The 20923-nt window shown below is 38.6% G+C and overlaps 1 protein-coding gene across 1 annotated transcript; it reads left to right on the forward strand.

Annotated features, from left to right (window-relative positions):
• The first annotated feature begins 228 nt into the window (after positions 1–228).
• LOC117295525 (zinc finger protein Xfin-like) lies at positions 229–20902 on the forward strand. Its single transcript, XM_033778219.1, has 2 exons — positions 229–921; positions 15459–20902. The coding sequence occupies exon 2, from the start codon at positions 15521–15523 to the stop codon at positions 18464–18466; it is 2946 nt and encodes a 981-aa protein (XP_033634110.1). The 5' UTR covers positions 229–921; positions 15459–15520; the 3' UTR covers positions 18467–20902.
• The last annotated feature ends 21 nt before the right edge of the window (positions 20903–20923 follow it).

The following is a 20923-nucleotide window of genomic DNA, read 5'->3' on the forward strand; positions in this document are numbered from 1 at the left end:
AGCCACCATACATTTATTATAAAGCGTATAAATAAACAGTGATAATTGAATCGCCGTCGCTGATGTTTAAATTTTAATATTAATAAAAATATTAATAAACATCTCCAACCAAATATTATATCATCGTGAGTTGTGAATTGAAATAGTGTTTGATGAAACTTTTGTCGGTAGGCCCCACCAACATAATTGTGACCGTATGTGTACCTTGTTTGTAGAAATGCCTAGAATATCAAACTTTTTGCATTTACAAGTGCAACTAACCAGTGGAGCGCATTACATCATGTACGTGTTTCTTCTAAGTTTTGGTCAAGGGAGAGGAGACTCTTTGCTTGGCAAAGTCAAGCTACAAACATTTTGTTTTACATCGCGCCCTGCCCTGAGAGGTAAAATATTTGCCACGATTTTAGGGACACCTTGAAAACAGGACGTCCTACGATACTTGGCGATTCGGGGCTGCGGCGGCCTCCCCTCTGATGATCCTCGAAAGAACTGCTTTGCCCTGTCTGATGGTCTCTGATGGAGACTGCTGAATGAATAGAGAGATGCAGATACTTAACCATGCTCGACGTCCGTGGCCATGGTAGGAATACCCCCGTAGCTAGCTGCTAGCTTGCAAGCTAGGATTCTTTTGTCTACTACCCTACTACACTAGCACTGCTGTTGTGCCAGTGCTAATGCATCTCAACCTACATAATGTACGTGTAGTGTCTCCTCTGAGCTGTGTGCACACCACCGCATAGCTAGCTCAGGAGATTGGAACGGTTGCAAGCGGTTTTATAACGGCACGATTCTGCTGGACTTGGATTCTTGGAATGGACATTTCTCATCTAAATACCCACCTTACTTGATGTTATCTGTGTACGTACGTTATTAGTGAAGCTTCTCTCAGGTCGTGTTTACACTTACAGCAATTCTACGATGGTAAGTTCCCGTATTTTAAGGTGATTTTAGGGAGTACTATCGTTCCCTGTTCATGAATAATATCACTCGATCACATCGTGATCATATCGAGTCGTTTTTCTCTCTCCGTGTTTTACATGCCATTGCTGGCCTATGCCGCCCAATACTGAATGAACATCTAGCACTAGCAGAGCACACGGCTTGAAATTAAAAAGAAAGATTCAAATAGACTCCTTTGTTTGCTATTTTTGTATGCCATGTGGAAGGCTTCCTATCGTTGCCATTGGAGCATGGAGCAATTTGGAGGTAGAAACATAGTAGTAGAGGTTCCGAGGTTTTCTCCCTGGACATTGTTCCTGTAGGTAGCATGGTTAAGTGATTGGCTTTGTCTCCACTACTGCTAGCTGCGATGGCATGGCAAGGCAATCACCATTGCCTCCCATTAGAATAAGCCTTCCCCTCTATAGCAAATAAAAATACAATACTTGGATGTTTTACCATTTTGGGATTCAACTTCATATAAGACTAAACTAGAGTGTCACTTTTCAGTTATTATCAAGTAGGCCTATCTAGTGTCTCTCCATGTTTACATTTTCGTTGAAAAACAATAGTGAATTGAGGTGGCACTAGTCATCAGCTTGTCATGCTTGTTTTGTACAGTGCTTTATTAATACTATACTACCTGAAAACATGGGAAATCAGGGAAATCAGACAAATCGACCGTTCAGACAACTCAACAGTTCAGACATCTTGATCGTTTGGACAACTTGACAGTTTTAAGATCAGACAACTCGATTTTTGAGACAACTCGACAGATGGCCAAAACATGTCGACATTGAACAGTCGACCTCCACTGACTGACATGTTTACACAAATTTCTTTTATTATAATTCCTGCACATTTTTTTCATTCATTGGGAAACCCCCCTCCTTTCAAGCAGGTGCGAAATTGGTAAATCAAAAGGCATGGTAGTTTTTGGTTGCTAAAAAAAAAAAATATGGCTTGACTTTGACAGCTCTTATAAGAAGATTTGACTTACACATTAAAGCCATTGGACCCTTTCGGTACAGAAAAAGAAAACAAAGTTCACAGATTTACAAATAACTTACAGGGTTTACAGAAGGTAGTGGTGAAATACTTCTCTTGAAATATTATTCCATGAAATGCTTTACTTGTTGAGAAAACAGTAAAACAATATCAATTCTCGTTAACGAGAATTACGGATTTATTTTAAACATGACACGGCGAAACGCGCGGATACAATGGTGGGTTTTCCCGTTATTTCTCCCGACTCCGATGACCGATTAAGCCCAAATCTTCACAGGTTTGTTATTTGATATAGAAGTTGTGATACACGAAGTGTGGGCCTTGGACAATCGAAAGGGTCCAATGGCTTTAAGTCTGCCAATCGATTTGAAATCGCTCCAAACGTATAATTCCTAGTCACCACATGTACAATTTATAAACTGCGCCAATAAAGTATCTAAACACTTACAAATGGTCAGATTTATCGGAACCTGAAATAGTATACAAAAATTTAATTGTTCGTTTCTATTCACCGTTAATTTCTGCACGTTTTGATACATCTTGTGTTGCCCTACGATGTTGTTTGCTGGATTTATGGACACTTGAGTGGCTTAAGGTCGAATTTCAAAAGTTGCAAAAGCCCCTATTCACCCCAATTCCAAAAGGGAACTCACATAAGCATCACACTCAGACAAAATCAAGACAAAAGACACAAACTCATTTCGTTTACATGACCATGAAATTAATTGCCGTATCTTTAACTCTAAAACTGCTGTTATCCTGTCCTCCATTCTTGGTGTGTCCTCCATCATTGTCCTGAACAGCAAGGAGTCGTCTTCTCATACTCTCAAAGAGACCTCTGATCTGTCCCTGGTCAATCTCCTGCCATTTCCTGATCAGGATGCGTCGCAAACCCCTCGAGAGTGGTGTCAGGCTTTATGGCTTTGTTCACTTTCTTCTTCTGCTGCAGAAGTCACCCTTGGACGGCCACTCCTTGGCAGGTCGTCCACATTTCCCTGAGCTTGGTAGCGATTCCACCATTTACTGACCGTCGCTGGTGACGTTTTCACCTGATGAGCTGCAGCTCGCATCGACGTACCGGCTTCTATCAAACCAACGGTCCGTCCTCTTTCCTGTTTGGTCGTTTGAGCCATCTTTCCTGTTATCTTGAAACACCTTTCCTTGCTTACCATTGTTGTATGCCTCCCCTCTTTGACCCCTTTGCTTGGTTACTGACAATTATTGCTGATGTTCATCGCAACCGATTTATCCAAAACGCGACCAAAAAAAATCATTTATAAAAGGCGGGCAAAAGAAACGCCGATCGTACTCGTCACAATACAACGATTTAGCTTGAATAGGGGATTTTGCAACTTTTGAAATTCGACCTTAAGCCACTCAAGTGCCCGTAAATCCACCAAACAACATCGTAGCGCAACACAAGATGTGTCAAAATGTGCAGAAATTAACGCTGACTCGAAATGAATAATTATTTTTTGGCATACTGTTTCAGGTTCTGATATATCTGACCATTTGTAAGTGTTTAGATACTTTATTGGCGCAGTTTATTTTATTTTCTATCTATAGGCATATGGACCATTTTACAACCTCAAATGTCATTTTTCAAAACAATTATTTTTGACCTTTTCAGATATTTTATATAATTGTATACTTAGGTTTACTAAAATGTTCATTTAAGGATAGTTCCGTCATATTCTTTATTACATGTATGATCTAATTGTAAGTCTGAAATTTGTAGTCAAATCTGTTTTGTTAATTTATACAACTATTAGAGGTACATGTACCTATCATACACAATTTTGACGGCCCATGTCTTTCAAATAAATCAAGGGTAGAAGATTTTGAGTCCCTATTGTTAGCATTCTGGACAGAGATCTCAACAACCTCTTAGATAATTGAGGTGTTTAAATGATAAAATGAGGGGTATTTATTTATCTTTTGAATGCACAGGTGGTGTGGGATGTTGACAAATAATTTAACAGCAAAATCAAAATCCGACAATTTATAAAATAAAATAAAAATAAAAAATCTGTAATTAGGTGTTCGGGCAACAGCCCGAACAACTCATTGATTTTGTTCGTTTTTTTTTTTTTGTTTTTTTTTGGGGGTTTTTCTTATTCTTCTCGCTATCGATTGTCCGCAAGAAAAAGCATAGACGCGAAGCTTGCATTAAGTTGAAACTTTGCACACAGGTAGACAATAACCAGTAGATGATGCAAAAGTTGTTACGTCACGATGACGTCATCAGTTGACGAGATACACTTATTCTAAGTTTATTATTTCAAAAAATCATAACTTTTGATCTGCATGACGGATTTTTACAATCAATACATCATCGGAAAGGGCATGAAAAACTCCGTAAACGCCTCACAGACATGACCCCATTTTGATCTTGTCTTCCAGTTCAAAATCGAGGTTGAAAATTCTAAAATTCATGTATAAAGAACTACAAAATACCCCCATTGATTGCGCGTAAAGATTTTACAATTACATGTACATGTACTTTGTCACCACGTGTAAGCATGCGGTGCATTGCGGTCACCACGTGTAAGTATGCGGTATTATTTCAAAAAATCATAACTTTTGATCTGCATGACGGATTTTGACAATCAATACATCATCGGAAAGGGCATTAAAAACTCCGTAAACACCTCACAGACATGACCCCATTTTGATTTTGTCTTCCGGTTCAAAATCGAGGTTGAACATTCTAAAATTTATGTATAAAGAACTACAAAATTCCCCCATTGATTGCGCGTAAAGACTTTACAATTACATATACATGTACTTTGTCACCACGTGTAAGCATGCGGTGCATTGCGGTCACCACGTGTAAGTATGCGGTGCATTGAGGAGCATAGTCACGCTCTGCACCACGTGTTGATCGTTTTAGTCTGCGTACCATACTGCGTTGATAACACCTGTCACTAAAGTTAAGCAAAATCGGGCCCAGTCAGTATTTGGATGGGAGACCACTTGGCGACCAAAATTTGTACGGTTTACTTTTGTATTTAATTTTTTTTTCTCCTATAAATAGCTTCGCTTTAGTCTGTTTTCAAGGCGTTTTCAACAAAGATTTTCCTCCTAGTTAGTCTCTTCTCCAGTCGTCATTATGCATAAGCTCCCATATCCTCAACCACACAAGCTATTTTGACAATCTATACATCATATGAAAGGGCTTTACGTACGTAGTCTGTTTTCAAGGTGTTTTCAACAAACATTTCCTTTTCGGTTAGTTAGTCTCTTCTCCAGTCGTCATTATGCATAAGTTCCTATGTCCTCAACCACACAAGCTATTTTGACAATCTATACATCATATGAAAGGGCTTTACGTATGTAGTCCGTTTTCAGATGTTTTCAAAAAACATTTCCTATTCGGTTAGTTAGTCTCTTCTCCAGTCGTCATTATGCATAAGTTCCTATGTCCTCAACCACAAAAGCTATTTTGACAATCTATACATCATATGAAAGGGCTTTACGTACGTAGTCTGTTTTCAAGGCGTTTTCAACAAACATTTCCCTTCTGGTTAGTGAGGCTCTTCTCCAGTCGCCATTATTCATCAGTTCACGTTTCCTCAACCACAAAAGCTATTTTGACAATCTATACATCATATGAAAGGGCCTCACGTATTCCACAAAAATGGGTATGTTGGTGACCTTCTCTTGACTTTTTGACCTTTTTAAACTGGAAGAGCCTGTAAAATGCTTTGAAAAGGCAGTATTTAAAGGCTTTTAGGTTGAAATGTACACTTTTTGATGCTTTTTCTATAAAATTATAACACATCGAGAAAACTGTTTGGTTTTGATTTCTTTGTAATTTGACGAGCTATTAACAATACTTGTTTCATTTATTCAAACACTGACCCAACAATAGCCGAACACCTAGTGTTTGTTTCTACAAACACTATATCTAGTTTCCCTTTCGTAATTTTTTGTCTGTCAAAAATATGGACAATAAGAAAAACATGAATTACCCAGTTTTCTTGGGGGCGCTAATGTTTTAAACATTCAATAAGTTTGATATTAATATAAAAAAATACAATGAAACTACGTTAATCATAACTATTTTTTAACAATGTTTTCTGCAATACCTGGTCAAAAATAAGTAATCTGTGTTTTCAAATCTCCAGCGATGTAATTTTTTTTTGGCTGTCATGTTTTCGCGTGACATTCACGAATTTTTCGATCGGCCTGTAAGTTAACCTTTGACATGAGACGTACAGAACGTACCCCCTCAATCCCATGCTTGTTGTACTCAGACACCCTTGGTGTTTTCGCGGACCCCTCAATCCCCTGCATGTTGTAGTCAGACACCCTTGGTGTTTTCGCGGAACGCGTGATTAGCACATGTTTTTCTGTGCAATCTTATTTTTACAAGTATAAATAAATGTCCTTTTGCAATAAAGTCTGTCTATTTTCTGGAATGTCATGCAAATCTGCCAATTTTTTTGGCCAGCACTTAAAATCCATCAAAAAATAATTGTGTCAGGACACTTCGTACCCTGGGCACTTCGCACCTTTTGAAGATACGAAGTGACTTTGGTCACTTTGTATCTTGGACACTTCGTACCTTCCCTTGAGACACTTCATACCTTCACGAGACACTTCGTACGTGTACCTTCAGATGAGACACTACGTACCTTCAGGATTTCGGAATTGTTTCTTGATTTCTGCATCATTTCTATAAAGGGTCACATTGCTAATACATGTAGATGGTGTCGTCAATAGACTTAAGTTCAAGTCAATATTGTAGTTCAGCACCGATTGGGGGCGCTGTGCAAATTATTTATTTTATTATACTGATGGTGATGAGAATGAATTAAAAATGAATCAAACCCAAATGGTGTTTTATTTATTTACATCTTGACTGACAGTGATGAGTAGGCTATGAAATAGTCTTGGCCCAAGACTATGGTGCTTGATTCTGGATAGTGTACTACGCGCGGTTGAATCGCCAAAGACCGCCCGCCACGGTATGATTTAGTTAATTGGACGGCTTGAAATCTAGACTACACTGGCAAGCTACAATAGTCTTGGTAATCCTGCAGCGCTGTGTTAACTTTTTCATTGTTTTCTGTTTCAGCATTGTAACGGACCAATCACCATGCGATCGTTGTAATAAATTAACATAATGTATTAGTTGACCCCGGGGTCATTTATGTTATGATTACACGGCATTGGCAGCTCCGTGTTGGTCATGGAGGAAAAATCGTAAGAAAAGAAGAAATGTTCACGATTATGAATGCTAAAGATGAACAAGTAAGCCGAAGCTATATTAATCTGCTATCTAGATGGCAATAAATTTAAGGACTATATGTCAAAATACACAAGCTAGTGCCCTCTCTGCGGACGGTCTTGTGTTGCGATAAACTCTGTCAGTTATACGTGTGCTTCGTCTGCTGCATGCAGGCAGTTGGACCATGTCCGGGTGTGAATAAACTAGGGGAAACGAGAGCATGATACATACAACCAACGTTTGCAACTGAGCAAGTCATGGATCTCAAGTCATTATGTAACTGTCAGTGTCACAAAGTGGTGAGTGGAGAGAATCTTGTTTATATTGATCGAATCTGTATAGAATTAGAAAACGTAAAGTCGTAAGTATAATAATAGTCATTGTTTGTCATGTTTGTGAATACCTAATTTGAACTGAACAATACTTCAAACTTGTTGTTATTTATCGCATTCGCAGGAAGTATTAGCCTACTCCTTGGGTTTGCTTCGGTAGTGGAACGAACATAGTTCATCATAGGAGTAGTATGAGCCCTTGCTTAATGTGTGGTTGGATTTGTCTGACTCGAGTCACCAACACTTCAATGCACACAGATGCATATCCCTTGATTTTAAAATGGCTCATTGGCTGACATTTTTTGTTTTTAACTGACATTTTCCTTCTGTGCACAAGCAATTAACACTTGTTTGCAATTGCTATAGTTGGGTTGATTGATGATCGTAACCCTCGATGGTCAACGGTTTAATATTAACCATCAAAACAGATGTACATATTTTACATTAAGCTTGATGCAGAAAAAGTTTACCACAATGAGACCCAATATAATCACTGAACTTATTCTATGATTTGTATTTATGTCATTCTTCTGATAGGGCACATTTCCAGGAAAGGAGTCTGCTTTTAGAGAACTGCTGCATGACCACCTTGGAGTACGACACTTTTTAAGCCTCGTCTTGTCAGATGAATGGGCAATCGACTGCTCTGCAATTAAGGAATGGAGTTCTTGATTCAAGAGAGACAAATCTGTGACAGAATCAAGATTCAAGCGTATATAATTGTGGAAGAGATATTTTGCTGTTTTGCAGAGGAAGCGTCAAGAGAAAAGGAAAAGATGGAACATATTAACTGTCAATCAAGAAATATAATATGTGAAGAACTGTACTCTACATTTTGCTGCAAAGTTCCACCAACGTATCACAATTTATTGTCGACATGTATCATACCATAGCAATACAGAGATTGACTTTCAAGATGAGTTTACATAGCTTTTTCAACCCTGAGGGAGCTGTGTGCATACTCTTAGCAACCGATGCTTTTGGACTGGGGTTGATGTTTGTCATTATTTTGAACACCAAGATGAAAATGTACAACTAAGTGGAAGAGTTGGGCGAAATGAGCAAAATGGTTTTTCAACTGCCATAAACTATCGAAGACACAGAGAATCAGATGAAAACTGCATTGCACCCCATAATGTAGAAGAGTTGTCGTAGGCTCAGCCGCTCACAAAAGTACATACAAACAATATTGTGTATAACTGCTGTGATAACTGTGCACTTTAAATGCTGCTGTGGGAAAGCCTGTGATTTGCGACTATAGTGGTACATGTACGCACTACGACTAATGTCGAAATCGCAACTAGTTATTGCTTAGTCGAGTTGCGACTGCCATTATTCACCTTCTCCGTAAATCGAGCCGCCATAACAACTAAAATAGTTGCGACTATTTCTGCTTGCTGAAAAAATTGTGTCGCTCACAGTCACGACTTTTCACGACAACATAATTTACCTACGAAACACAACCAGACATCAGTAAGCCTGGGCCACTAGTGTAAGTAACTACTCGACTACTCACACCTCCAAAAGTCATGACTACGACACTACAGGGTGTTTAAAAAAGTACATGTATACATTTTGAAAAATGTATCCCAAATGGATGTTTTTTTTAGTTTTCAAAAATCTGGCACTAAGTATTGGTAAATCAAGGTCATAGCTTTTTAATTTCTACCAAATCGATCTTCAGCTGTTCCGCATTCATGAGTGAGCACTAGCTAATTACTTTTGTCAAATTTTAATTAGCTTGCGCACAAAAGTGAAAGGATTTTAACAGAATTAAACACCGTAGTAGGGAAGGTGAGGCATGTGCTTTGTTGCTCACAAGTTTGCTAAGAAATTGGATGAACCCTCAGTCCTCCATGGGTTTACCAAGTTCAGACGCATACCAAATTGAAATCATCATGAGAAATGCAACATTGGATGTTTGCAGCAGATCGACCAGTTATTGGTCGGCCAGATCGTTTTTTGTCAGATTCCGACTTGTAGCCTGGTACTTCACAACATTTTTGTAAAGTGTTACTCGTGTTGAACAGCGAATGTTTGTCAGAAACCTTGAAGCACTGCAGATATGCTGTTAGGGGACAGGGGACAGGGGTTTTGGGTTTGAGCAACAACTTACCAATTATCTTGAAGAGCTTCTTTTGATCTCCTGACGATTCTTGTACTTGAGATGAATAATGGATGATCTTTGCCTGGTTGATCAAATTCCTAACTACTTTACATTGGTTGCGATATTCTTGTCGTTGTATTGCCAATTTGCCATTTTTCCGCCACTTCCGCTCCAGTTGACGACAGATCTTTCTCGCTGTACGAATATCATCATTGAACCAGGAGACTTCAGTTCGGACCTTGACTGATCTCGTTTTCCAAGGTGCATATTTATCCAAGATGTCACTGACTGTACTCTCATATTGGCTGACATAGGAATCCAAGCAGTCATGATCAACTTCTAGAATTGCTAAATGAGTGCCTATGTCGTGGAACACTTCGGGTGAATTCACATGTTTCCATTGTCGGCTCTTTATAGTGACGGTTGGGACTTTGGGCTTGCACAGACTCAAGTTACACATGACTGCATAATGGTCAGATAATCCAGGTAGAATAACAAAGTTTGAGACAATTGGTGGGGAGATTTCACGAGTTATGACAAGGTCCAGGCAATGACCGAGACGATGAGTCGGCTCCTTGATATGCTGGGTAAGACCAAAAGCTTGAAGTAGATGCTTAAACTGGTTTGCATTGGTGTTGTGGACGTCATCAACATGAATGTTAAAGTCGCCGGTGATGATGATTTCCGATGGATGAAGCAGATATTCCAAAATCAAATTCTCAAACTCCCTTAGAAAACTTGAGAAAGTCACATGTTGGCCGTTTGAATCCCTTTCAGGTCTGTGAACAATGACAAGTCGAACAGATTTAGAGTTTCCGGAAACTTCAGCATGAAGAGATTCAAAAGTTGTGTACTGGACGTCATTACTTTTCACAGAGACAGATAAAGTAGATCTGTACAGTATTGCAACTCCTCCACCAGTCTTGTGAGGTCTAGGGATGTGATGAAAGTAGTAGCCAGCAGGGGTACACTGACGACATGTTAAGTTGTCGTCTGGTCTCAGCCATGTTTCTGAAACGGCAACAAGGTCCAGATCTTTTTGCAGAACAAAATCAGCAAAATCGTCATACTTGTTACAGATGGACTGTGTGTTTAGAACACAAAGGCACAGTACAGTGATGATTGTGAGGAGGTACCCATGCGAGGAACGTGTTCTTGCAAATCACTCAAAGCAACTTGTTTACCACACTCGAAAACATGTTATTGCTATAGTTATAAAGGGGATCTGAAAAAATATCCCCGCGGTCTCACCCCAACCCACACAAACCAATGACGCAACCGTCAGAACGGCTTCCTCGGTTACCCCAAATATATCCACTCACTACACACTCTACGGTCAACCCAACTGACAGAGATATATTTAAACTGACATGGGCCCGACCCATACACCTTGCAAACATTTATGGTTTGCAAACCTATGGTATCAAGTCAACAGTCTCAAAATGTCCGTGAATTGGACAGCGCCATTATTTATTTGCCATCATTTATTTACAAAAAATTCCACACAGTCGATGCCTTGCGAGGAGCATTCATGCGTAAAATCTGACATCGGGATTCAATGTCAAAACCCAATTGTAGTTGCCTGACTGGGAACTCGGATCTTTCGCCCAGCAAGCACACATAAGGCTGATGATAAGGAGTCTCATTCTTGATAGTGAGCAGAGGCATACGAAGCAAAAATGTTGAAGTATTGTTATACTTTGTATCAAGTTACAACATAAGATAACAATTTTTAACTTTTGCGGTTGAACTACAAGTGCGGCACATCTAAGGGAATTTTATCCCTGGCCAGGGAAGATTTCGCCTATTTGATCGCTGATTTTTTTTGCTATGCAATGTTAAATAGTGCATCGCAAATTTTGCGATACATATTTTGCTGCATTTATGCTTGATACAAAAATGTTGATTTAAAAAAAAAAAAAATTCATATTTAATATATTTTTTTCCGCAAGAAAAACGACACTAAATAGTAAGAAATCACCGCCGACGACTTATGTTTTTTCTTCCCCGGTGTTCAATACTTTTACAAAGCTCTCTGGTAGTAGGGCAAAACCGACCAATGGCAAACTTTGTTACGCGCTATGTGGAAATTCAACAGCCAATAGAAACACTTGTCTCTAAGACTGTGGCTTTCTCCCCTCAGGCATTGGGCGAACCAGACTGCATGGTTGTTTTGACCCGCAGTCACACACGTGTGTGGATTTTTCTGATAAATAAAACCTTTTTCTTCATGCAAAAAAACTGTAGAACGGCGTACTCTGACCCAGAAAAACTCGGTTTCGGCAAAAGCCGGTGACCCACGAACCATACATACTTTGTGTGTGACGTACATGTAGTACCACGCACTTAAACTCTGTACAGTGTATCGGGTCGATCGTGTGTGTGTATTTTCTATACAAAGAATGCGGAATAACATCGGACACTATAGGCTGCATTTTTTCGACCCCAAAAAACAGCGAAAATATCCGATAGCAGCAAGTATTGGGAAGACCACAGTATGGATAAAGAGGCATTTCAGGGAGGCACTTCAGAGGATAGTGAGGGGAGCTCTAGCAATGAGGGGAGCTCACCAGACGAGAGAGAAGCTGAAGACGTGTTACGAAGAAAGAGTGCGTGGCGTTGAGCCATAGCGGTTCGAGCCATTTGCGCTGCTTGCAGTTAACCAGCACAGGCCGAAGACGATGAGCCAAACCCTGATGATCGACGACTAAAGACAGACTGGTAAGCCCACAGAGTGATTCATAAATTATACTGAATGATGCTTCGTTTGATCAGTTTATTGCTGCTGCCAAAAATAGTTGTAGGCCATTCTTGACTAAAACATGAACAAACATGATGTACAAGTTTACCTTTTACATCACGTCATAATTCACATCATAATACATACAGTGTGAACAACACATGCACTTAGTCAGTAGAGATGAGTTGGGGGGGGGGGTGTAATTTAAGTCTTGGGTTTTATAACTTACTGGCAATAATCATACAATATCAGTTTCAACTGATATTGTAGAAAGAGCTATGTTTGTTTTTTTTATACTCCACAAAGCATGGAGGTAGACACAAAGTAACTGTGGTGGTTGACACATGTGGTTGACACATGTGCATCTACACAAATATCTCGCAATACATTCATTACATACATGTACATGTTCATGTTGTAACTGTTTGCTTAGGATTATGATTGCCTTTTGGCATGGGTATAGTTTTAAAGCAATTTAGGTTCACACAAACAATATCGACACTTCACCATGCAAACCACAAATCTTTAATGTTAATAATTTTGTATGAATTCTTTTGTTTTGTTTTACAGGAAATATCGCCATGTTGAATATCCACAAGTGGTGAGCTTGGGACTACATGTATCTTGGCCGTGCAACCGGTGCCACTCCCATCATGTTTGATGGCAGCAATACGAAGGACGTTTCCAAACCCTGATGAACAGTACAGTGGAAGGATTTTCGTATCTACCAACGGATTAGGCAGCTTTGCTTTGGTTTATTGTCTTAGTTCGTAACAATTTTCTGTTCCGGAGGGAGTCACAAATAATTTTATAAGCCATAATAATTTACGCATATTATTTCATTTTGTGTCTTTCAGAGGGGTGGGGTGGTTTAAATTGATTAATTTAGCACTTATGTGAAATAAACTTGTCCTACGTTGCCAACAATACACTATGATTAACATGGTAACAACAATCGAACTTGGTGAGCAGAATTATGACAAGAAATTAAGTTTAAAAAAAACAGTACATGTACATGTACATGCACTGCCATAATAATGACAACACAAAATTTGTATGTACATGTATTTGCAACCAACAATAGAGTTTATTTTTGAGGTTAAAATATTACAATTAAAAAAAGTTGCCTATTGATAACTAAAACATCTGAATCAAAATAATGTACATTGTAGATACTCGTTTAAACTGTACTAAAATACAAGAATGAAATAACGGACAATAGGTCTTCAAATAACACCAATAAACTGTCAACGCCTCCCCCCCCTAAAAAAACCCCAACCTATGCCATGTACCAAGTTAGCTGTGGTTCTCTTTGTAAATTGTAAATTGTAAAATAAAAGAATAGAATAAAACCTATGTGTACAGACCGAGTCATTCTGTCCGAGACTTCGCCGTCGTACTTTCATCTATTGAACCAGAAAGTTCAAAGAAAAGAGAATTAAATACTAGTACTAGAAGATCTCGGCGCACAACTATAGGAAAACATTCCACCCCTTTTCATTTACCCAAATCAGTGCTGTCTCAGCTACAAACTACTACAGCCAGAAGGTTTGACAGAGAAATCATAAATTTGCTCACCTTTACACTTTTCCTAGGATTGATGATTCCAGCATATCTTCTGCCAATACTTAAGGTGGTACTCTTCACTTTGCTGATTCTTGTGGTCGATTCCTTCTACCCACTTCCAATCTTTGATTATTTCAGTAGAATGAAATCTCTGTTCACATCCATGTACAATACGCAGAGGAACGTACATAGTAGATTTAGTACATTTTTATATTGTGTATACTTTTTGCACTACCTAAGGCAGTGATAAAAATACAGTCTCTCAAGTGACTGTTTGGGACTCTTCTTTTCCTGAACACTACATAGTTAGTTTTTTTTCATATGATGGTGACTTTGTTATTGGTGGCCTGACGGAATTCACTTTCTTCTTGGTGCGACAGGCACTGAGCAGACTGTGTCCATTCCTTCCTACCTCACTGAAAATCCTGCATGTGTGTTTCTTTTGTGTATGATATTACCATGGATTAACATTGCTGTCTTTTCATGATAATGAGAGAGGATCATTCAAAGAGGTCAATTCGTCTACTCTTTCAGAGGAGTATGATCCGAATTCTGTATGTTATCATTGTAAATAATCTCTTTTTGATCAGTCTCAACGATAAGTTTGGTTGTATTTCACTCACCGGTTCGTTCAAATTCATCCTCGGCCGATTGTGACCAGCCAGACTCTTTAATCCTCGCTGCCAGGCACATTGTCTTATTTTCCATACATGTACATATAGCATGACGATGCACTTGCAATCGCGACGCACCAGGAGTTGTTTACATTTTTTTATGGTGCCACCAGGCTTCCAACAATTGTACACGCTATAGCGCCCTCTTTAGTTTGTTTACGCTTGTATTTAATTTGCCTAATTTACTCAGCTTGTGTATTCATGGGATAAAATTGTCCATGAATACCAAAATAGTATCTGGGGATAGCAAAGATGTAGCTGCAGAACACTCTCACATTTGGTACGATTGGTGCCACACCTTCTTTATTAAATTGTCCCAGGGCTGCGAATTGATTATTTGAGCCCTTGGGTAAAGTAACCCAAACTTTTGAGGCAGGGATTGAGGAAGAAATTTCCCCAGAACCATATGACTGTCGTTTTTAGTTCTATATGGTCGTAACTTTCATCTAACCTGTAAATACACGTACACAGAATAAACTCAATAACACTACTTCAAAACTATACTCGTTTGTCACTGTCTGTACTGTAATTTCCATGAACTCGGTTACACATGCCTTTAATAAGCTTGGCATGCCTTATATCATGTATATAAGCTTGGCAACAATAATGTACATTGTACAACTACAATAATATGAGATAAGCATAGTTACTTGATTAATGGGTTGCCCCAATTCGACCAGCGTAAATGCATGACGCACACTCACTTGACGTTACACAATCATTCTTACATCATGTAGTGTTTCAGCTTTATTTTAAGGGTCCACTCACAGGCCTAAATAAACCTTGTATTACCCAAAGCTTGTAATATGCGAGTTTGTTGGGGCTTGTCTAAGCATTTTTTTTTTTTAATCAACAGGTTTGTGCGAGTGACAAAGAAGGCTGTGTGTGCAGTCTTGTGTTGCAAGGACCTTCCTCACTATGAGTGGTGGCAATGCTATGCTTAGCTGTCATCATTGTGGATACTTGGCTACATCACCTGTATATCTTGCCCAGCATCAGAAATGTCACGGTTTGGAATACGAAGGTCCCTGGCGTACCTGTGATAATTGTAACTTTGCAACAAGATCTGCACAAGAATTCAGAGCTCACACCAAGCAGCATTCTCGTGAACTACCCCAAGATTTTAAGTGTGGATATTGTGGAAAGAGCTACCAGACATTCAAAAATTTAGAAAAACACTGTGTTCAGGTTCACGGAAAGGAAAGTTTGTCAAATATGGAGGACACACCTCAATCAGAAAGTAGTAATGGAAATGAATCAACAGTCAATACTTTTCAGTGTAGTGAATGTGAATTCACTTGTAGAAGTCATGGCAGCATGTGGTATCACCAGAAAAAAATGCACCCAACAGAAGAGGACAAACAAAAAGAGTGGCACTGTTGCCAGATCTGTGGTTTGACATTTGTTTATAAGCAACGCTACTATGCTCACATGGAGCAATATCATGCTCTGTCCATGGATGAACCTATCGAAGGTGATGAGGTCCCACCAAGTGACAACTTTCACACAAGTGAGCATAGTTCATCTCCTCCGGCAGAAAAACATGAGTTGAGACCAGGACAGCTTATTATTAAGTCTGAGGCAATGTCAGACGGTGAACCAGACCCTGACTCTGAGAGAGATGGAGGCTCATGGGTAGATCATGATGATTCAAATGAAAATTTGATGTTATCTCATGATGAAATAAGACCAAGCAGTGAGGGTGATATTGATATTGAGAATGAGGGTAATAATGGAAATCTAGAGGATGATGATGATGAAACTCCACCAAGCTTGAGACAGATGCTTGAGAGAGGGCCTAGCCCAGCTAGAAGTGTTGGTAGTAGTGGTCAGTATGAGCGTAGACCACCAGGTGTAGGATTCCCTTGTGAAGACTGTGATTTTGTTGCAGCATCTTCAAGTGGACTGTGGTATCATCGACGTAAAGTGCATGAACCAAATAAGATGGCCACATGCCCGCATTGTGATTACACTGCAGTAAGCAGTCGAGATGTACAGAAGCATTTGCGAAAGCATACAAATGAGCGACCCTTTGACTGTAAGTACTGTGAAAGAAACTTTACACAAAAGAACCATCTTTTCAATCACATCATTACAATTCATAAAGGAGAAAAGTTACCAACAGAGATTGATGAATCAACAGACAGTCGTTCAGCTGCACCTGCTGTACACTCTCCCAGCCATGAAAGCGGTCGACCTTTTACATGCAGTCAGTGTGGTAGAGCCTTTGCAAGGAAAAATCTGCTGCAATTGCACAAAATGACTCATGGTATGGTGCAAGATCAGAAAGACTCTGATGGGAATGAAAATGAGGAAGGGAGAGAAGAGAGATTCAACAAAATGGATGAAAATCCTGATGGAGCCGGCCCAAGTAATGTACAACCATCTAAAACAAGTATTACAGAACAATGTCAATGTACCATTTGTCAAAAATCAGGGCCAAACATGGTTGGGTACAATTACTTGAAGGAAAGTCTTGCGCCCAGTGGCAAGAGGCGGTTTGAATGCTCTTTGTGTAGAAAAATATTTTCAGCCCTTTGTAAGTGTTTAGGCCATATCAAACTCCTGCACGCTAATGCAAGTGGCAATCCTTATAAGTGCAGGAACTGTGGAAAATGTTTTCTGGCAGTGACTTCCCTGTGTGGTCATATGAGAGCTCATCGTGAGCGAAAGAAATTTAGTTTTCAGTGTGGCATCTGTGAGAAGGTTTTTCAGATTGGTGAAGCTCTGAAAAGACATGTTGTTGCTTTTCATAGCAAGGCTATCTCTAAAGAAGCTCTTGCTGCTGCAGTCAAACACGGCTCAAAACTGAAACTAAAAATCAGATTGCCAAAACTAACAGACAAATTACTTGATAAAGTGTCTGCAAGTGAAAATAAAGGACTAACAGGGGATGTTAAGAAACATGCACTGCCTAAAACAATGACATGCAGTAAGTGTGGGCTAAGCTTTACACAAGGCAATTCATACGTGCGACATATGTGTAAGCATTTAAACATTGTCCCATATGATTGTAAGAAATGTGGTAAATTGTTCTCTTCTCAAGCTGTGCTTAAGGCTCATATGCAACATCATAATAGTGCTCAGATATATCAATGCATCAGATGTAATTTCAAAGCAAAGTACCTAACGCAGCTTTATGTACATATGGAAAAGCATTTTGGGAAAGGTGTACATGGTTGTGTGTACTGTACAACCAGATTCACCAAAAAGTCAAACATCAAGAAGCATATCTTGACCAAACATCGTGGGAAGCGGCTAGCCTTCGAGGACTACAGTGCTACTGTACAGCCAGAAGATGAAGTTATGGATCAAGAAGAACAACTTGATGATATGGCTCCAAATGAGCAAATTGAAATGAGTGAAACACAACCACATCCTGTGCATGTGTATCCTGCTCCAGCTTCAATAAGTCCAAGCAGACAGACTCCATCCAAACAAGCAGTTGTTGGTACACCCAATATGCGTGTTGAAATTTCACAGCCTGATAGCAGTCAGATAGCAGAAGACAGGCCTCCAAGTACACTCAGTTCAGAAGGATCAGTACACACAAGTGTGTCTGGTACTCCTAATCAAGCTAAGAATATTAACCATCAACAAAAAGAAGTCAGAACAACAACTTCGCTTAGTCCTGTTGCAAAGAAAGACAGTTCTGCTGACCAGAAGTGTGCAGACTGCCTGTCAAATAACTCAAACAACCTAAAATGTAATCACTGCGGAATAGTGTTTTTGGACATGGTAATGCATACCATTCACATGGGATGGCATGGCCGTAATGATCCATTTGAATGCCATACTTGTGGTCGTAATTGTGGAGATAAGTATGGTTTCATAACTCACATATTTAGAGAACCACATAACTGATTAAGATTTGGTACATATACATCTAAAAACAAGATTAAAGAACACCTGATTTCACTACGTTGTATTTAGTATTCATTGATAGGTAAATAAAATGGTAAACTGTCTTGTTATACTGCTTAGAATGGATGACAGTTTTTACATGTGTTTGTAGTTTGTATAATTGTGTGGTTGATATGAGCTGACATGGCTTTGAGATGTAAAGTGATTTTTGTTTGTACTCTGTTTGAAATTTCCCAGGCGAGTAGGTTGTGGCTTACATGAACTCTCAAGTCTGAACCTGCATTATACACTGTAATGTACTTCGGCTGTTGTAGCAATGAGAGGTAAAGTATAGAATCTAAGTGTGTTTGTCATGCCCTTAAAAAATAGTTTGCTTTCTTGAAGTGATATTTCTATGTTATTTTTCTTCCTTGAAGCAATTTTATAACCTTTAAATATTGTTGAGTTCACTCGAACGAATTGTAATTCAAAGGCAAACAAAATCGTTTTCAGTAAAAAGAAACACTTTTTGTTGTTGAGAAAGTGCAATAAATAGTTAGACAACGTACTGAAAGTTGACTTATCTCAAGTTGCAGGTTTGCAAAGGTGAGAGATCATTCAAATGTACTCGTTAATGGTAACGGACTATTATTGAAATAAGGGGGGCTCTTCGAATGGAACTTTAAGTAGTTTCATATCTCCATAGTCACATATCTCCATTTCCAAGGGCTGGTACAAATTATTTTGTGCTTAACAATATATCATTATGTGTTAACTAGGGAACATGAATGTTGTAAACAAAAATTAAATTAAAATAATGAAATAATATTTTGCTGGAACAATATGTTTTACCAGGACATGAAATTAGGGGAATCAGCATCTAATGAGTGTTTTATCTTAAAAATAAATTAACAACCTTAGTAATGATAACTGTCTTGTTATCCTTTTTTCTAAAGAAGTCTTGGACAAACACTGCAAAACTGTATGGTACTATTTTCACTAGTCAATGGGATTTTCAAAGATATGAACTGTAATTGGCTTGCATGTGAAACACAAACACGTTGATGCACACTTGCAGTCAGGATAGTGTTGGGAAATATTTTCATGTAGGCCCTAATACATAATCCTAGAGTTTTACGCATGCAATGACCAATCTGTTGTGTATGCAGCTCCCACTTATTGTCGCACAGGTTAAACAGCTTTTAGGGTTTTAGATAATAATAGTACCGTATTACAAACTTTTGAATAGATACATGTACATCTAATCATCTATGTGTTGTGTTCTATACTTGTACAGCTATTAAATAACCTTGTGGCATCATCATTCTGATGTCACCTTGTTGGATTATTTGAAGCAGTTGATGTTCATGGTGAACTGAAATGCTGACTTGTGTCACGATCATTCTAGATATATCAGGCTCTGCATGCTTGTCGTTTGGATGTGAGGTACAATACATTTACTCCATGTATAACATGTAATCTAAATATCTCATGGTGTTATTTATCGGAATACAAAATGCAGTTATCTATGAGAACCATTATAAGATTAGATCTTAAATAAGTCATTGGTTTTCTCAGCATTCCTGATTAGCAGGTTAGTTTAACATGGATCTCTCACAAGGTATACCACAAGCCTGAACTGTTGAGTTTGTTATCAGTTAGCTAGTAAGTAATAGACACAAGGCTGGTGAATGTGGTTCATACCGTATGCGGCTCTGGTTTCATAAAGGAAACCAATTGTAAATGCCATTAGATTGATTGTTACTTTTTCTCTGCTCTTCACATACATTTGTTCAGCAGTTTGTTGTGTTAGATTTAAAGCATACAAATCTTCTGCGCAATGAAAATATTATGAGCGTTTCAAGTATTTTTTCCTTAACTTTAATTTTTGTTTACCAATTACAATCACTGCTTCTGTTAACTCCGGGTGCTTGGCTTTGTTATCATTATTCTTTATCCCCAGTTGCACCTTGAAACATTTGAATGACTGCATTGTCAAAGTTAAGTCATTTAAGGTAAACAACAGAATGCATGGTTAAATGGCCATTGACAATTTGTGCAGTAACAGTTATGGTGAGCAGTTTGCAATAGCAATTTTCAATTAAATTTGGTCTAAGAAAACCAGGATGGTCTATTATGGCTATCATAAAGTAGAATTTGTATTTGGTCTAAGAAATCAAGCATCTAAGAAATCAAGCATCTAAGAAAATTTTGGTCTAAGAAAACCAGCTTGGGTCTATTATAAAGTAGAATTGGTACAGATGTTGTGTACATATTATCCTTGACCATGTTGACAGTGTAGAGATAAATCATTTTTGTTAAATTTTTAACTAAATGAAACAAATAAGAATAGTTATTCTTGTAAGCTGTAACAGTTTATCATAATAATGTGTTTTAAAAAGTAGGGTTAGTTTCTTTGTATAAGGCAAAAAATAAATAACAAATGTTGATCGTCCTTTTTTTGTGGATGGGGGAGGG

The sequence above is a fragment of the Asterias rubens genome, chromosome 10 (assembly GCF_902459465.1).
Source record: "Asterias rubens chromosome 10, eAstRub1.3, whole genome shotgun sequence".
Classification (NCBI taxonomy): Eukaryota; Metazoa; Echinodermata; class Asteroidea; order Forcipulatida; family Asteriidae; genus Asterias; species Asterias rubens.

Bases quoted from the DNA above. Each gene is read 5' to 3' on its own strand.
- LOC117295525 (XM_033778219.1), top strand. From the start codon at position 15,521: ATGAGTGGTGGCAATGCTATGCTTAGCTGTCATCATTGTGGATACTTG.